The sequence below is a fragment of the Jaculus jaculus genome, chromosome 17 (genome assembly GCF_020740685.1).
Source record: "Jaculus jaculus isolate mJacJac1 chromosome 17, mJacJac1.mat.Y.cur, whole genome shotgun sequence".
Classification (NCBI taxonomy): domain Eukaryota; kingdom Metazoa; phylum Chordata; class Mammalia; order Rodentia; family Dipodidae; genus Jaculus; species Jaculus jaculus.
The window spans coordinates 11,752,331-11,770,487 of record NC_059118.1 but is presented as its reverse complement, the minus strand read 5'-3'; the positions used below and the strand labels follow the sequence as shown (position 1 = coordinate 11,770,487).

Below are 18,157 nucleotides of genomic sequence, written 5' to 3'. Positions count from 1 at the left end.
GTGTGTGCCACCATGCATACCTTATTTGTTTGTTTGTTTGTTTGTTTGTTTATTATTTATTTATTTATTTGAGAGAGGGATAGAGAAAGTGTTGCATGGGCTGTGGAGATGGCTTCATAATTAAGGCAATTGCCTGCAAAGCCAAAGGACCCAGGTTCGATTCCCCAGGATCCATGTAAGCCAGCTGCACAAGGTAGCACATACATCATTCACTTGCAGTGGCTGGAAGCCCTGGCAGGCCCATTCTCTATCAAATAAACAAATAAAAAATAAAATAATAAGAGCCAGGCATGGTGGCACATGCTTTTAATCCCAGCACTCAGGAGGCAGAGGTAGGAGGATCGCTGTGAGTCTGAGGCCACCCTGAGACTACATAGTGAATACCAGGTCAGCCTCGGCTAGAGTGAGACCCTACCTCGAAAACAACAAAAATAAAATACTTTAAAAATTTGGTGCACGTTATCTGGAGTTCCATTGCAGCAGCAAGAGGCCTCTCGGCGTGCACACACACACACACACACACACACACAAATAAATAATGATTTTTAAAATTTGAGTATCCATGTGTTATAATAAAAATGTGTTTACAACAAATTAAACTATGTTTGAATTTCAACAAGTATATTCTCAATGCCTTATAGGCCAAGTTTGGAGGCCAGATCTAGCCAATGCCTTCATTTCCTTACCCTTGTAACCAGGCTTCGATTCGTAAATAATCCTGCGCAATAAAGGGGCCAGATCTTGATGCACACCTTTAATTCCAACACTTGAGAGGCAGAAGTACGAGGAGCTCGGAGAGTTCAAGGCAGCCTGGGACTACAGAGAGTTTCCCAACAGCCTGGGCTAGAGTGAGACCTTACCTCAAAAAAAAAAAAAAAAAAAAGAAGCAAGGTGGTTTTGTTATTTGTAAACATCTCATTTCATGGAACAGACAATGTTTCAGGTAGAACACTGAGAAAACATCACAACATGTTACAAAGTTTTCATACTCTTCCTCGAAGACTACATAATCATGCAACAGTCCATTTGTAGGCTCCAGCATCCGGGTGCTGGAGTTCCTCTGGACAGCCCCTGGGGGGAAGCTGGAGGGAAGGGGCTTTCTCTTCAGACACTGTAGAACCCCATGGACAGTGCTTACAAGTCTCCCCAGATTCCTGTCTTCTGCAGACCAGCCTGGTCCGTGGACAGACACTCCGCTCAGGTGGATCCACCTGCATGGCTGAGCTCAGCTACTGACGAAGGAAACCCTCCCTGCAGGGTGAAAAGCCTTTTTTTTTTTTTTTCCCCCCAATACAGAAGTCCACTTTTCTCCTGACATGCGCTCAGGGCACTCTTACTGAAACACAACGTGAGAAAGTTCTGGAAGCTTGTTAGCTCCGTGTCTCTGCGTCTTACAAAGCATCGCGCAGCTCGTGATCCACGGTGGACTGCGTGTAAGAGGAGCTGGAAGCGTCAGCGGGGTGAAGCTGTAAGACGTCGCAGCCCTGGCAGAGCAGGAGGGGACCCCGGCAGGTTCTGAAGAGCTGGGTGATGTACTTGCGAAATTTCTCCCCCAGGAAAAAGTAGATGACGGGGTTGAGGCAGCAGTGAACAAAAGCCAGGGTTTCAGTGGCCTGGATGGCGTAGTCCAGCGACTTCTCCAGGGCACAGTCTTGAAGGACTTCAAGCTCCACCAGGGTCTCCAGGAAGAGCACCACATTGTACGGGGTCCAGAAGCCCAGGAAGAGGGCCACCACGGCGAAGATCATCTTCACCGCCTTGTTCTTCTTCTCGTTTTTGCAGCGCCACAGGGTCCGGATGATCATGGAGTAGCAGAAGAGCATGATGCCCAAGGGGATCACCAGCCCCAGGACGTTGATCTCCAGGGCGCTCAGAACCTTCCAGGTCGTGGAGTTCACAGAGTACTTGGTCTTGCAGTAGGTGCGGTTGTGCTCGGCGTAAGAAGTGCTGAACAAGAGGCCGGGGAGGGACGCCAACACGGCCACTGTCCACGTGGCCAAGCTGGTGATGACCCCGTAGGTCAGGGTCCTGGCTTTCAAGGCAAACACGGCGTGAACGATGGCCAGGTACCTGTCGATGCTCATGAGCATGATGAAGAAGATCCCGCTGTAGAAACCCGCCAGGTACATCCAGGAAATCACCTTGCACAGACCTAGTCCAAAGACCCACTGGTCTGCCGCGTAGTAACCCCAGAACGGGAGGGAGAGTACAAAGAGCAAGTCTGAGATGGCCAGATTGAGCAGGTAGACGTCGGTCATGGACCTGAGCCGCTTGTATTTGAACAGGACCAGGACCACCACGGAATTCCCAAACAGCCCCAACAGAAAGACCAGGGAGTAAAGTGGGGGCAGGAAGAGCTCCCCAAATGCCTTGATCCCTCCCTTGGTGCAGGGCTGGGGTATGTTCTCGTAGTGGTAGTAACTGTTATAGGCGCTTTCATCCAGCGTGGTGTCGGCAACATCTGTGGCGTTCATCTTGGAAATCGACGGGCTGCTCTGGGTGCAAGAAGCAGGTGAGATTTCTGTAAGAACAAAACTAAATCAAAACGGTGATGGACTCAGGGGTGGGGAGATGGCTCAGTGAGTAAGGTGCTTGCCACACAAGCATGAGGAGCTGAATTCGGACCCCCAGTACCCATATACAAAAACTAGGCATGGGCTGGAGAGATGCCTTTGCGGTTAAGCACTTGCCTGTGAAGCCTAAGGACCCCCAGTTCGAGGCTCGATTCCCCAGGACCCACGATAGCCAGATGCACAAGGGGGCGCATGCAACTGGAGTTCGTTTGCAGTGGCTGGAGGCCCTGGCATGCCCATTCTCTGTCTGCCTCTTTCTCTCTATGCCTGTCACTCTCAAATAAATAAATAAAAATAAAAAAAATTTAAAAACTAGGCATAAGCTGGGCATGGTGGCGCACGCCTTTAATCCCAGCACTCGGGAGGCAGAGGTAGGAGGATCACCGTGAGTTCGAGGCCACCCTGAGACTACATAGTGAATTCCAGGTCAGCCTGGGCTACAGTGAGACCCTACCTCAAAAAAAAAAAAAAAAAAAAAAAAAAAAAAAAGAAAAAGAAAGAAAGAAAGTAAAAAAAGGCTGGGCGTGGTGGCACACACCTTCAATCCCAACACTCAGGAGGCAGAGGTAGGAGGATCACTGTGAGTTTGAGGTCACCCTGAGACTAGAGTGAATTCTAGATCAGCTTGAGCTACAGTGAGACCCTACCTCAGCAAAAAAAAAAACAAAAAACCCTGCCCAAAAGCAATAAGAAGAAGAAGAGGAGGAGGAGGAGGAGGAAGGAGAAGAAAAAATAATGAAATAGCTTGGAAAGAGATTAAAGAATGCATCTGACCTGGACCTCCGGCCTTGACATCCAGGTGCTCATACGTGCATATACACCCATAAATATATATGTGCCCACACACATACAAACAAGTATACCCACATGCACCCCCTACATACACACACATATGTATATGTATATACATACATACGTGTGTATGTATGCCATGCATGCGTGTGTGTGTGAAAGAGAGAGAGAGACTGGGCACACTTATAGTCTCTTGCCATTATAAATGAACACCCACTTCTCTTTACCTAGGTAGGAGGGGAACTGAACATAGACCAGGAGGTTTTGCAAGCAAGCACTTTTAACCACTGAGTCATCTTCCCTGCCCCACTCAAACCTTTTCTAACGTAAGAAAAAAAAAAGACAAAAAACCCCACGTGGGATGGAGGTACAAACCAGCAGTACAGCGTTTGCTTAGCGGGAACAGGTCTCTGGGTCTGATGTAGTGCACGGTCAAAAAGAGCCAACACACTCCAAAACTTCAGAAACTGCTTCAAGGAATCTTTTCTTTTAAAATATTTTATTTATTTCTTTGAGGAAAGGAGGCAAATTGGGGAGAGGGGAGAGAATGGGTGCATCAGGGCCTCTAGCCACTGCAAACGAACTCCAGACGCATGTGCCACCTTGTGCATCTGGCTTAAGTGGATCCTGAGTCCTTAGGCTTTGCAGACAAGCACCTTAACTGCTCAGCCATCTCTCCAGCCCCCTTTTTAAATATCATTTTTCTTTATTTATGAGAGAAAGAGAGGGAGAGAATGGGTGTGACAGGGCCTCTAGCCCCTGCAAATGAACTCCAGATATGTGCACCACCTGGCTTACATGGGTTCTGGGGAACAGAACCTTGATCCTTAGGCTTTTGCTGGCAAGTGCCTTAACCACTAGACCATCTCCCCGGTTGATTGGTTACTCTTGTAGAAACATTAACTCCCTGTGCGTGTTTTGCACTGTATAGATTTCAAAGCCTACCCACAAGTATCATACACCTAATGCCAGCCCCAGCAGAAACCGCCATGCTAAGCCAGGTGAGCATAATTGGTCCGTGGTGTAGATGGCCCAGGAGAGACTCAGGCTAAATGACTTTCAAAGAACACACTACTGTGTGTCTGACTTGTTCTTTGGGCCCGAGTCCCGTTGATGTACTTGAAAAACAGAGCTTAGGGCTGGAGAGATGGCTTAGCGGTTAAGTGCTTGCCTGGGAAGCCTGAAGACCCCGGTTCGAGGCTCGATTCCCCAGAACCCACATTAGCCAGATGCACAAGGGGGCGCATGCATCTAGAGTTCGTTTGCAGTGGCTGGAGGCCCTGGTGTGCCCATTCTCTGTCTGTCACTCTCAAATATATAAAATTAAACAAAAAAATTTAATTTTAAATTTAAAACAGGGCTCAGAGCCAGGTGGGAAAGACTCTGATTTGCAGCATCCTCTGGTTTCTGTGGTATACATACTTCCCACCTGCATGATTCCAAGCCACCAACTGCCTCACACAATTTTTGACTATGCCAGGCGTGGTGGCGCATGTCTTTAGCTCTAGAACTTGGGAGGCAGAGGTAGAAGGATCGATCAATTGTCGTGAGTTCGAGACCAGCCTGAGACTACATAGTGAACTCCAGGTCAGCCTGGGCTATAGTGAGATTCGACTTTGAAATACCAAAAAAAGGAAAAATAAAATAAAATAGAGCCAGAGAAGATTACTCAGTGGTTAAAGGTGCTTGCCTGTAAAGTCTGCTGACACGGGTTCAATTCCCAAATTACCTATGTAAGCCTAACAACAACAAAAAAAGTGGTACAAGTGTCTGGTGTTCATGTGTACTGGCAAGAGACCCTGTACCCATATACACATACATGCAAATAAATTCACAAACATAATAATAAAAACATTAAAGGAAGCCAGGCATGGTGGTGCATGCCTTTTGTCCCAGCACTCAGGAGGCAGAGGTAGAATTGCCGTGAGTTCGAAGCCACCCTGAGACTACGTACTGAATCCAGGTCAGCATGGGCTACAAGATCCTACCTTGAAAAACAAAAACAAAAGCAAAAAACAAAAATTAAAGGAAAAAACAAGACTGAGGAATGAAGAAGATCTCAGAAGAATGAACAAGGACAGCTGCTCTCAAAATAAATAATTTTTTTGAAAACACCATTAAATAAATGCATATATAAATAGCAGCTGGCAAAGGTTTACAACTCTGTAGTCCATGCATGCATGGTGTCTCTTGCTGGAAGCGTTTGTATTGCTGGGGAACGTTGGGAAGTGGGTGTGAGTGTGGGCACGGGCAGAGCCCTTCCCGTGTGAGCAGCCATCAGGCGAGGTTGGAAGACGCAGAGACAGGTGGAAAGTGTGTGAGCTTCTAGACGGGCCAGCTGTGGATGCCAGCAGGCCCAAGACGCCTGGCTGGCAGGCTGGGCAAGTGGCTTGGCTACCTACCAGGGCTGATCCGAGGCCATGCACTTCTAGAACAGTCCATAGGCCCTCCAAATGGCCCAACCCCGCTTACCTTGCTGTTCTGAAAGGAGCTCTGCAGAAGCGCTGTGAGGCAATGCCAAACTCGCTCAGACAGTTCAGGTGCCTCTGAAGGGTATGTGGCTTCCTGTGACACCAGCTCTGTCCCTCACCCATCTGCGCGAAGTTGGAGTGGGTTTTTTTTTTGATATAAGTAAGGAGTAAAAAAAAAAAAAAAAAAAAAAAAGAGTGACTCATTTCCCAAAACCAAAGCTAGGAAGGTTTGGTTTCTTCTGTGAGAAAAAGGGAGAAAAATGAACAGAAAAGAGCCAGGCACGGTGACACACTCCTGGAATCCTAGCACACAGGAGGCAACAGCAGGAAGAACAGGAGTTCAAGGCCATTCTCGACTACATAGCAAGTTCAAAGCTAGCCTGGGCTACATGAAACTCTACTTCAAAAAAATGGGGGTGGGCTAAAGAGATGGCTTAACGGTTAAAGTGCTTGCCTGCAAAGCCACATTCCATTCCCCAGGACCCACGTAAAGCCAGAGGCACAATGTGGCACATGCATCTGGGGTTCATTTGCAGTGGCTAGAGGTGCTCCCATTCTCTCCCTATCTGCCTCTTTCTCCCCCAAATCAATAATAAATAAATAATAAAGGGGGTAATGATGACAGTTATAATCCCAGGGAAGCTGATGTAAAAGGATTATAGAAAGCTCAGAGCCAGCCTAGGCTACACAGTGAGCTCCAGGTCAGTCTGAGTTAGAGTGAGATCCTGATTCAAAAGAATTTATTTTTTAAGTTTTTTTTTTTTTTTTTTTAGGTGGGCTGTGGTGAAGCATGCCTTTAATCCTTGCACTCAGGAGGCTGAGGTAGAAGGATCACTGTGAATTCGAAGGCAGCCTGAGACTACCTAGTGAATTCCAGGTCAGCCAGGGCTAGAATGAGACCCTACCTTGAAACCCCCCCCAACACCCACACATAAAAGAGTTTTGTTTTGTTTTTGTTTTTGTTTTTTTGAGGTAGGGTCTCACTCTAGCCCAGGCTGACCTGGAATTCACTATGGAGTCTCAGGATGTCCTTGAATTTACGGCCGATCCTCCTACCTCTGCCTCCTAAATGCTGAGATTAAAGGTGTGCGCCACCACACCCAGCTACAAAGAAGTTTTGTTGTTGTCATTTTGTGTGTGTGTGTGTGTGTGTGGGCACATCTATTTGTAGGTGCACACACATGTGAGTGTGTATAGAGAGGTCAGAAGTCAACATCAGATGTTTTTCCTTTTTTTAAAAATATTTTATTTACTAGAGAGAGAGAAAAGCAGATATATAGAGAGAATGGGTGTGTCAAAGCCTCTAGCCACCTTGTGCACCTGGCTTATGTGGGTACTGGTGAATCAAACCTAGGTCCTGAGGCTTTGTAGGCAAGTGCCTTAACCATTAAGCCATCTCTCCAGCCCTCAGACATTTTTCTTAATTATTCTCCATCTTTTTTTTCAAATTTTCTTTTGAGGCAAGCCCAAGACTGGCCTTTTATTGTTTTATATTTATTTATTTTTATTTCATTATTTATTTATTTATTTTTGGTTTTTCAAGATAGAGTTTCACTCTAGTCCAGGCTGACCTGGAATTCACTATGTGTGTGGTGGCGCACGCCTTTAATCCCAGCACTTGGGAGGCAGAGGCAGGAGGATTGCCGTGAGTTAGCGGCCACCCTGAGATTACATAGTGAATGTATGCATGTACCAGGGTTATTCTTATTTTTTTTTTTTTTCAATGAGAGAGACACAGGGAGAGAAAGAATTGGTATGCCAGGGCCTCCAGCCACTGCAGTCGGGACTCCAAGTGTGGCCTTGCACACTTTTGTCCCCTTGTGCATCTGGCTTACATGGTTCCTTGGCAGGCAAGCACCTTAACCTGGCTAAGCCATGCCTCCAGCCCTCCATCTTACTTTTTGAGGCAGGGTCTCTCCCTGAATCTACAGCTCATCAACTAGCTAGCCAAAAAGCCCCAGGGGACCTCCTGTCTCCACCCCCACCATGCTGAGATCACGGGCATGTACCAGTACACACCTGGCTTTTACATGAGTCTTGGGGGCCTGAACTCAAACCGTCACATTTGTACGGTGAGCGCTTGACCAACTCGACCCATCTTTTTCGTCAGGGTTCTCATGTAGCCCAAGCTGGCCTCAAATTCACTGTGTAGCTGAGGATGACTTCATACTCCTGACCCTTCTGTTTCTGCACTGGAAGTTCTAGGATTTTAGGCCACCAGACCTGATGTGGTGCTAGGGATGGAACCCAGGGCTTTGTGCATGTTACCCAAATCCTCTGCCACCTGCCCTATATCCTCAGCTTCTTTTCCTTTTTTTTTTTGTTAACTTTATTTTTATTTTATTTATTTGAGAGAGAGAGAGAGGGCGCACCAGGGCCTCCAGCCAGGTGCATGCACCCCCTTGTGCATCTGGCTTATGTGGGGAATCGAACCTGGGTCCTTTGGCTTTGCAGGCAAATACCTTAACTGCTAAGCCATCTCTTTTTGAGGTTGTGTCTCACTCTAGCCCAGGCTGATCTGGAATTTACTATGTAGTCTCAGGCTGGCCTTGAACTCACAGCTATCTTCCTACCTCTCTGCCTCTTAAATGCTGAGATTAAAGGCGTGTGCCACCATGCCCGGCTCTAGCTTCCTTTTTTGAAACAGCTGAGCTTGTTATATAGGCCTTGCTGGTAACCCAGCTGATATCTGGGTGAGTCACCATTCATATTAAAAGCAGTTTTCAGTGCAGGAGAGACAGCTGTGGTTAAGGAGCTTGCCTGAAAAGCCTAATAACCTGGCTTTGATTCCCCAGTAACCTCGTAAAGCCAGATACACAAATTGGCACCTGGAGTTCATTTGCAGCAGCGGCTGGACACCCTAACGTGCCCATTCTATCTTCTCTTTGATGCTTGACAATAAAAAAGAAAAAGTTAAGGCAGTTTTAAGCCTGGCATGGTGTAGTTTGGGACTACAGAATGAGTTTCCAGGTCAGCCTGACCTAGAGTGAGGGACCTCAGGGAAAATAAAAATTTTTTAAAAAGCAGTTTTGAAACCAGGCATGGTGGCTCACATACCTGTTATCCAACGAAGGCTGAGGGAGGGGAATCTCTGAGAGTTCTGGGTTAGCCTGGGCTACATAAAGATACGTCCTTAAACAACACACAAATTAGTAACTTAAAAAATATTTTATTTAAGAGCTGAAGACTTAGTGGTTAAGGTGCTTGTTTGCAAAGCCAAAGGACACAGGTTCAATTTCCCAGGACCCACATAAGCCAGATGCACAAGGGGGTGCATGTGTCTGGAGTTCATATGCAGTGGCTGAAGGCCCTGGCGTGCCTTTCTCTTTCTGTTAAATAAGTAAAAATAAAATATTAAAAAATATATTTTGCCGGGTGTGGTGGCACATACCTTTAATTCCAGCACTCAGGAGGCAGAGGTAGGAAAATTGCTGTGAGTTCGAGGCCACCCTGAGACTTACAGATGAATTCCAGGTCAGCCTGAGCTAGGGTGAGACCCTACCTCGAAAAACAAAAAACAAAAAATATATATATGTATGTATGTATGTATGTATGTATGTATGTATTTTATTTAAGGCTGGAGAGATGGCTTAGTGGTTAACAGGTTTGCCTGCAAAGCCAAAGGACCTAGGTTCTATTCCCCAGGATCCACATAAGCCAGATACACAAGGTGGCTCATGCCGCTGGAGTTTGTTTGCAATACCAGGAGGCTCTGACATGCCCATTTATTCTCTCTGTTTGCAAATAAATATTTTAACAATATTTTCTTTTTAATTTGAGAGAGAAAGAGAGAGAGGCAGATAGGGAGAGAGAATTGATGTGCTAGCCACTGCAAACAAACTCCAGACACACGTGCCACTTTGTACATTTGATTTTATGTGGGTAGTAGGGAATTAACTCAGGCCATCAGGCTTTGCAAGCAAGCAACTTTTAACTGCTGAGCCATCCTCCAGTCCAGCTTTCAAGTGTCCAAGTGACAGGTAAATAACCTAGAGAACCCCAGTTTTCAGCAAGGTGTGGTGATGCATAGCTTTTTTTTGTTTTTCAAGGTAGGATCTCACTCTGGCCCAGGCTAGCCTGGAATTCACCATGTCGTCTCAGGGTTGCCTACAAAGCCAAAGGACCAAGGTTTGATTCCCCAGGGCGGGCCTCTCCCCTCCGCCCCCCGCAGGTGACTAACAAGGCTACAGTGACCCCTGGTGTACCAAAGCAGTATTTCAACTGCAAAGACAAGGCAAACACTGCATATGATGCAGAGGAATTTTCTCCAAACTGAAACTGTCTTCTGGAGGGAGGAGAGAGCCTCGGGAGACTTAGAAGATAATTGGTCTGGGAAAGCTGAAACTTACAAGGTCCTCCCCAAGGTTACAAGAGCAGTAACCAACTGCTTGGGGGAGACTCTTTGACCTGCCCATCTGCCTCCAATTCCTGCAGCGAGCTCCACAGATACAGCTTCCAATAGCTGTCACCCATGTCACCATACAACTGGAGTTGTCACTATGGTGATGTCACATCTTTGAGCCTGGGTAACTCCTTGCCTTGTAAGTTACCCCAATAAACTCACTGGCTCACCAAGAATGGATTTGGGGCAAACATGCTTTGGTCAGTTGCTTGTGCTTATCTGGGGTGAGTTGAGTAGACATGTGTTCAGTCCTCCTCAGGGAAGAAAAGTTCACACACTACCTAGGAGACCATCATATCTGAAATGAGAAGCTATAACCTGCAACAGTGACTAAGCACAATGGTTAAGCACCCAGGCTTCTGGGTCAAGAGGCAGCAACTGGGGCTGGAGAGATGGCTTAGTGGTTAAGGAGCTTGACTGCAAATCCAAAGGACCCAGATTCAGTCCCAGGACCCACGTAAGCCAGATGCACAAGGGGGCGCGCACGCATCTGGAATTTGTTTGCAGTGGGTAGAGGCCCTTGGCATGTCCATTCTCTCTCTCTTTCTCTCTCTCTCTCTCCACCTGCCTATTTCTCTCCCCCGCTCTCTCTCAAATAAATATTTTTGTTTTGCTTTGTTTTTCTAGGTAGGGTCTCACTCTAGCCCAGGCTGACCTGGCATTCAATATGTTCTCATCTTGGGGTGGCCTCAAACTCATGGCGATCCTCTTACCTCTGCCTCCCGAGTACTGGGATTAAAGTGTGCCACCATGCCTGGCTCAATAAATATAATAAATTTATTTAAAAAGAAAAAAGAGGCAGCAACTGGAAATGGAAGAGATGTGACAGGTAGGACAAGGTATACACAGAAGCAAGGTGACAACAAACTGGGATTGTAGAGCAGGATATGCAGGTGAGGCTCGTTTGGGTTTCTGTTGCCCGGCTAACTTGAATAATTCTGTAAACCCAAAGTAAACAGATGGGCCCTAGCTGTCCACCTGGCCCACAGGTGAATGGGATAGTGCACAGTAACCCCAGACTATGAGAACTGAGTAGGGAAGAGAATGGGGGTCTAGACATGGCCCACCGAAAGAGGAGCTGACTGGCCAGGAACTCAAAACTGGAGCAAAGTGGGGTGTGGGAGTGCATGTCTATAATCCCACACTTGAGACATTGAGGCAGGAGGATCAGGAGTCCAAGGTCAACCTCAGCTACATAATGACTCTGAGACCAACCTGGATTGCATAAGATCCTCTCAAACAAACAAACAAACAAAATAAATAAATAAAATAAATAAAAGCCAGGTGTGATGGCGCACACCTTTAAACCCAGCACTGGGAGGCAGAGGTAGGAGGGTTGCCATGAGTTCAAGGCCACCCTGAGACTCCATAGTGAATTCCAGGCCAGCCTGGGCTAGAGCGAGACCCTACTTCGAAAATCCAAAAATAAAATGGGGGAGGGCTGGAGAGATGGCTTAGTGGCTAAGGCACTTGCCTTTGAAGCCACAGGACCCAGGTTCAATTCCCTAGGACCCAAGTAAGCCAGATGCACAAGGTGACACATGCGTCTGGAGTTCGATTGCAGTGGCTAGAGGCCCTGGGACACACATTCTATCTCTCCTTCTTCTTCTCTCTCTGATTGCAAATAAATATTTTTTTGTGTTTGTTTGTTTTCTAGGTAGGGTGTCACTATAGCCTACAATGTTCTGTAACTCACTCTGTAGCTCAGACTAGCCTTGAACTCATGGCGTTCCTCCTACTTCAGTCTCCCAAGTGCTGGGATTAAAGGCATGCACCACAAAGCCCAGCTTTAAAACTATTTTCTTTTGTTGTTGTTTTGGAGGTAGGTTTTTTTTTTTTTTTTTTTTTCCAGTCCAGGCTGACCTGGAATTCACTATGTAGTCTCAGGGTGGTCTCAAACTCATGGTGATCCTCCTATCTCTGCCTCCCGAGTGCTGGGATTAAAGATGTGTGCCACCATGCCCAGCTAGTTTTTTTTTTTTTTTTTATTATTAGAGTGATAAAGAGGCAGAGAGAGAGAATGGGTGCGCCAGGGCCTCCAGCCACTGCAAACAAGAACTCCAGACACATGCGCCCCCTTCTCCATCTGGTTTATGTGGGTACTAGGGAATAAAACCTGGGGCTTTAGACTTCTCAGGCAAGCGTCTTAAGCACAAATCCATCTCTTCAGCCCCTAAAACTTTTTTTTTTGGGGGGGGGTTCCGAGGTAAGGTCTCACTGAAGCTCGGTCTGACTAGAAATTCACTGTGTAGTCTCAGGTTGGCCCTGAACTCACATTGATCCTTCTACCTCTCTGCCTCCTGAGTGCTGGGATTAAAGGCATGTGCCTCCATGCCCAGCTTTAAACGTTTTCTTTCTAGGTAGGGTCTCACTGTAGCTCAGGCTGACCTGGAATCCACCATGTACTCTCAGGGTGGTCTTGAACTCATGGTGATCCTCCTACCTCTACCTCCTGGATGCTGGAATTAAAGATGTGTGCCACCACGCCCAGTTTAAACTTTTTTTTTTTTTTTTGGTTTTTCGAGGTAGGGTTTCACTCTAGCCCTGGCTGACCTGGAATTCACTATAGAGTCTCAGGGTGGCCTCGAACTCACAGCGATCCTTCTACCTCTGTCTCCCGAGTGCTGGGATTAAAGGCATGTGCCACCACACCCGGTTTAAACTAGCTTTTTTTTTTTTTAAAGACTGGGGAGATGTCTCAGCAGTTAAGGCACTTGCCTGCAAAGCCTGCCAACCCAGGGTTCAATTCCCCGCCATCCATGTCAAGCTGGGCAGGCATTCCTTTGCAACAGGAAGACACACTGCTGTACTCACACACACGCACACAAATTCCTAAAAAGGACTCGGGAGGCAGAGGTGGGAGGATCGCCATGAGTTTGAGGCCACCCTGAGACTACATAGTGAAGTGAATTCCAGGTCAGCCTGGGCTAGAGAGAGACCCTATCTCAAAAATAAATAAATAAATAAATAAATAAAAGGAATAGAACAAAATGTTAATGGTGTATATATGAAAATGCCATGACAAAACCCATTCCTTTAGGCCAGGCAGGGTGGCTCACACCTGTAAGCCCAGCTCTTGGGAGGCTGAAGTAGGGTGCTGGGAGTTGAAGGCCAGCCAGAGCTACAAAATGAGTTCTAGATGAGCCTGGGTTAGGGGGAGACCCTGCCCTGCTACCCCTCCCCAGTTACTGTTTTTTTTCTTTTCAATTTTTTTTATTAGCAACTTCCGTGATTATAAAAAATATCCCATAGTAATGCCCTCCCTCCCCCCACTTTCCCCTTTGAAACTCCATTCTCCATCATATTCCCTCCCCATCTCAATCAGTCTCTCTTTTATTTTGATGTCATGATCTTTTCCTCCTCTTATGATGGTCTTGTGTAGATAGTGTCAGGCACTGTGAGGTCATGGATATCCAGGCCATTTTATGTCTGGAGGGAGCACATTATAAGGAGTCCTACCCTTCCTTTGGCTCTTACAGTCTTTCCACCACCTCTTCTGCATTAGACCCTGAGCCTTGGAAGGTGTGATAGAGATATTGCAGTACTGAGCACTCTTGTCACTTCTTTCCAGCACCATGATGCCTTCTGAGTCATCCCAAGTAACTGCCATCTGAAAAGAGAAGGTTCTCTAACCAAAAGTGAGAGTAGCATTAACATAAGGGTATGTACATTAAGAGAAGTGCTTACTGGGCAGTTTGATAAGCATAGTATATACATTTAGCCAGACAGCAGCAGATGTTACACCCCTCAGGCTCATGACTACCCCTGTTTTAAGTTTTCAGTATCAGGGATGTATTCCCTCCCATGGAGTGGGCCTCCAGTACAATTAAAGGGCAGGTGGTTTCCACCACGACAGACGTGCCACTATTGCACCCGTTGGTTGATTTGGCCTGGCTGGCCAATTATAAGGCTTGTAGTGTCCACTGTTGAGTATTTTCACTAGTGATTTCTCTCTCTCCCATTGAACTGCATGCAGAATGGTTTCTTCCAGCTTTCTGTCAGCTGGTCTACATGGAGTTGGTTATCAGCTCAGTTGCAGCAGGATTTCTCAGTCCCTGGCCAACAACTCACTGGAAGGTATCCCATCCCTGGCACTGAAAATTTTCTAGCAACAATCTATGGCTCCTGAGTGTACCATTGTCCAAAAAAGTAGGTTCCATATACCTTATCTATATCCCCTTAGATTTTGACTAGCCCTCCCTCCACCTTTCCTTTACTAAATCTCTTCCCCTGACCTTACTTGGGCCTTTCACCCAAATTAATCTATTCTTCTACTTACATATATACAATCCCATCCTACTAAGTACCTCCTCCCTTTCTTTCTCTTCCCTTTATATCTCTTTTCTAGCTTACTGGCCACTCCTACTGAGTTTTCTTCCTATTCACACAAAAATCCAATCATCTGTATATATATACATATATTGCAGACAGGGAGTGAGCGAATGGGAAAACAAATTTTTAAATACTTTATTTGATGTTGGGAGCTATGAATCAAACCTCAGCAGAAACAGAAACTGCCATATAGCAAGTTAAGTTTCTACTTCCTCACCCAATATTCAACTCCCAAGGGATCGTACGCTTGGCTAAATACTCTCCCATGCTGCCAGTAGCTGATGAAGAAACAAAGGCATTGCAGCCCACCGCTGAATAGCGGGCCTCCCCCTCTTTTGTATAAAAGAAGGGAGATGTCGGGAGCCATAGAGCAAAAGCCACTCCATTTGCCTGGGCCTGCTCATAAGCTGACTCATTACTCAGAAAGCTGGACCAGCTTTCTGTTAGGTACTTCTGGAACATCGGTCAGCAGACTGCTTACAGAATCTTATCTTTTGCAAAAGCCCAGTTTATGGTCAGGATGTGAAGCCTGGTGCAGTTAGGATGTGAAGCCATTGAGGCAAGATTAGATGAACACCTGATTACATCCCCTCTAGGTTTCCTGACAATTCCAAAGCCCTAAATCACGTCAGCCAGCTTATTCCCCCCCACCTTTCTTCCCCTATATAACCACTGTGTAAAAAATACTGTGAGGCCTTGACAAACATCTAGCATGGTCTCCTTCTTGTGTCTGTTTTCCTTTTCTCACCCAGGTTAGCTTCTTCTCCCTGCTGGCCAGGGCAATTTGAGAGAGAGATAGGACAGAAGGGGGAGAATGGGCATGCAGAGCCTCCAGCCACTGCAAAAGAACTCCAGACACATGTGCCACCTTGTACATCTGGCATTGCGTGGTACTGGAGAGTTGAACTTGGGTCCTTAGGGTTTGCAGGCAAGTGCCTTAACTGCTAAGACATCTCTCCAGAAGTCCCCCCCCCACCCAGATAGAGTCTCACTCTAGCTCAGGCTGACCTGGAATTCACTATATATTTTCAGGGTGGTCTTGAACTCAGGGCGATCCTACTACCTCTGCCTCCTGAGTGCTGGAATTAAAGGTATGCGTCACCATGCTGGCTTTATTATTTTTTTAATTAATTAATTAATTTATTTGAGAGCGACAGACACAGAGAGAAAGACAGATAGAGGGAGAGAGAGAGAATGGGCGCCCCAGGGCTTTCAGCCTCTGCAAACGAACTCCAGATGCGTGCGCCCCCTTGTGCATCTGGCTAACGTGGGACCTGGGGAACCGAGCCTCGAACCGGGGTCCTTAGGCTTCATAGGCAAGCGCTTAACCGCTAAGCCATCTCTCCAGCCCAATTTTAAAAATATTTTTTAATTTATAAAAATAAAAAAGGGGCCTTCTGCGATAGCCTCAGCTCGGGTGGCGGCGCAGGCCGCGTGCCACCGTGGAGAAGGGTGACTACTCTTCTTCAGATGTGTGCGTGCAGAGGCCCCGGAGCTTACGCGCTCAGCAGCACCGCTGTTCTTCAGGCATGGCCCGCAGAACAGTGCTGCTGCCCCGTCCCTGGAGAAGGCGGGAGTGGGTCTAGCTGCTAGAAAATCCGGCTATCGTCTTTAGTTTGGTGTATGCAAATTCTCCAGAAAGAGTGGCTTTGTGTCCAGAGCTCTTTAGTGGACCAGCCCTGGAGGGTCTGGGAAACTGGGCCACCCCCGGCTCCCCCAGCCGCCGGCCCTCGCGCCCTGCAAAGGACGGAACCTCTGGGGGTGTCCCGCACCTCCCCCGACGGCGGGGCGGGGCCAACGGGATGGCTGAGCGCCCCACACCGCCCGGGCTTCCGCGGCCAGGTGGACGTGGTCCTGGCCCACGCGGTGCTACAGATTCTCCGCTTGAAAAATCAAGAACCAGGCGTGGTGGCGCACGCCTTTAACCCGGGCACTCGGGAGGCAGAGGTGGGAGGATCGCCGTGAGTTCGAGGCCACCCTGAGACTCCATAGTAAACTCCAGGCCAGCCTAGGCTAGAGTGAGACCATACCTCGAAAAACAAAGAAAATCGAAAAAGGAAAACAAGAGCAGTGCGCTGGTGGTCTTCACAACATGCACACAGAAGCACCGGTCCATGGAGGGCGGGCCACCCTTTGTTCGGCCCCTGCTCGCTTTCATCTGGTCTCTCCTCGTGGCCGTGGAGGGTGGCAAGCTTGCGGAGGGACCCCAGGTACGACGAGTCCCTCGACAGGATTGGACAGCTCTTCTTCGGTGTCCCAAGCAGACGTCCCCCTAGCAAGGCTTGCTACGGAGTGTGTTGAGCATCCTCAGCCATGGAGGGGGACAGGACAGCCAGGATGACAGCAGCCGCCAGGCCTGAGTGGAGACAGACCCCCATGGCGGGCACTGCCGGGATGACCTGAGTGCTAGACCCAGCACGAGCCTCTCACCCAGCAGGCTCCTGGTCTGCAGCTGGTGGGGCCACCCATGCGGAGGTCAGGCCCTATTAATGCATGGTGGCCAAGGGCCACGTGGTAGGACCGAGAGCAAGGCCCTCTTCTGCGGCAACCGTGTTCCCTCAGATCAGCCACAATGAAGTACAGGCCTTGCAGCAGAAAAAAAAAAAAAAAAAAATAGTGGGGGAGCCAGGCGTGGTGGAGCATGCCTTTAGTCCCAGCAACTCAGGAGACAGAGAGGATTGCCTTGAGTTCGAGGCCACCTTGAGACGACATAGTGAATTACAGGTCAGCCTGGGCTAGAGCAAGACCCTACCTCGAAAAACCAAAACCAAAACCGAAATAGAAGAGGCAAATAGAGAATGGGCATGCCAGGACCTCCAGCCACTACAAATGTTTTATTATGTATTCCAAATGCACGTACCACCTTGGGTTCTTTGGCTTCACAGACAAGCGCCTTAGCCACTAAGCCATCACACCAGCTCTTTTTAAAAAATATTTTATTTTCATTTATCAGAGAAAGAGGTGGGGGGAGAGCGAGCAAGGGCCCACCAGGGCTTCCAGACACATGTGCCTCCTTATGCATCTGGTTAACATGGGTCCTGGGGGAATTGAACCTCAGTCCTTCAGCTTTGCAGGCAAGTGCCGTCTCCCTTTAATTTTTATTTAACTTACTTGACAAGAAGAGGGAGGGAGGGAGGGTGAGGGAGAGAAATGGGTGCACCAGTGCCTCCAGCCACTGCAAACAAACTCCAGACACATGTGCCACCTTGTGCATCTGGCTGATGTGGCTCTTGGGGAATTGAACCAAGGTCCTTTGGCTTTTGTCTGTTTAAGACAGAGTATTAGCCTGTAGCCGAAACTGGCCTCAAATTTATGGCTACCCTCCGAAATGCACCTTACCAATAAGCAATCCCTCCAGCCCATCCAGCCCCTTTAAAAAAAAAAATGTATTACTTTTTGTGGGAGGGGTTGTGTGTGTTGTATGCATTTGTGCATATGCATATACCCCACGTGCATGCCACAGGGGCCAGAGAACAATGTCTTCCTCTGTCACTTACCTGCGTGTTTTCATGAGACTGAGTCGCTCCCTGAATCTGGAGCTGCGCTTTTCAGCCAGCCCGATACTTCAGTTTCGGTTCTAGGACTGG

The 18,157-nt window shown here is 47.6% G+C and overlaps 2 protein-coding genes and 1 pseudogene across 2 annotated transcripts in view; 2 read left to right on the top strand and 1 right to left on the bottom strand.

Annotated features, from left to right (window-relative positions):
* The window catches only part of Glb1 (galactosidase beta 1), a 41,061-nt gene extending 39,838 nt beyond the window's left edge, over positions 1-1,223 (top strand). Inside the window, exon 8 of the mRNA XM_045136950.1 lies at positions 1,168-1,223. Within this exon, the coding sequence (XP_044992885.1) occupies positions 1,168-1,223 (56 nt within the window). The remainder of the gene's footprint in view (positions 1-1,167) is intronic.
* A 63-nt stretch (positions 1,224-1,286) lies between these two features.
* On the bottom strand, positions 1,287-2,474 carry Ccr4 (C-C motif chemokine receptor 4). The gene has a single exon (XM_004662075.2). The coding sequence runs from the start codon at positions 2,472-2,474 to the stop codon at positions 1,392-1,394; it is 1,083 nt and encodes a 360-aa protein (XP_004662132.1). The 3' UTR covers positions 1,287-1,391.
* Positions 2,475-2,571: 97 nt separating this feature from the next.
* Positions 2,572-16,930, top strand: LOC123455595 (annotated as a pseudogene).
* The last annotated feature ends 1,227 nt before the right edge of the window (positions 16,931-18,157 follow it).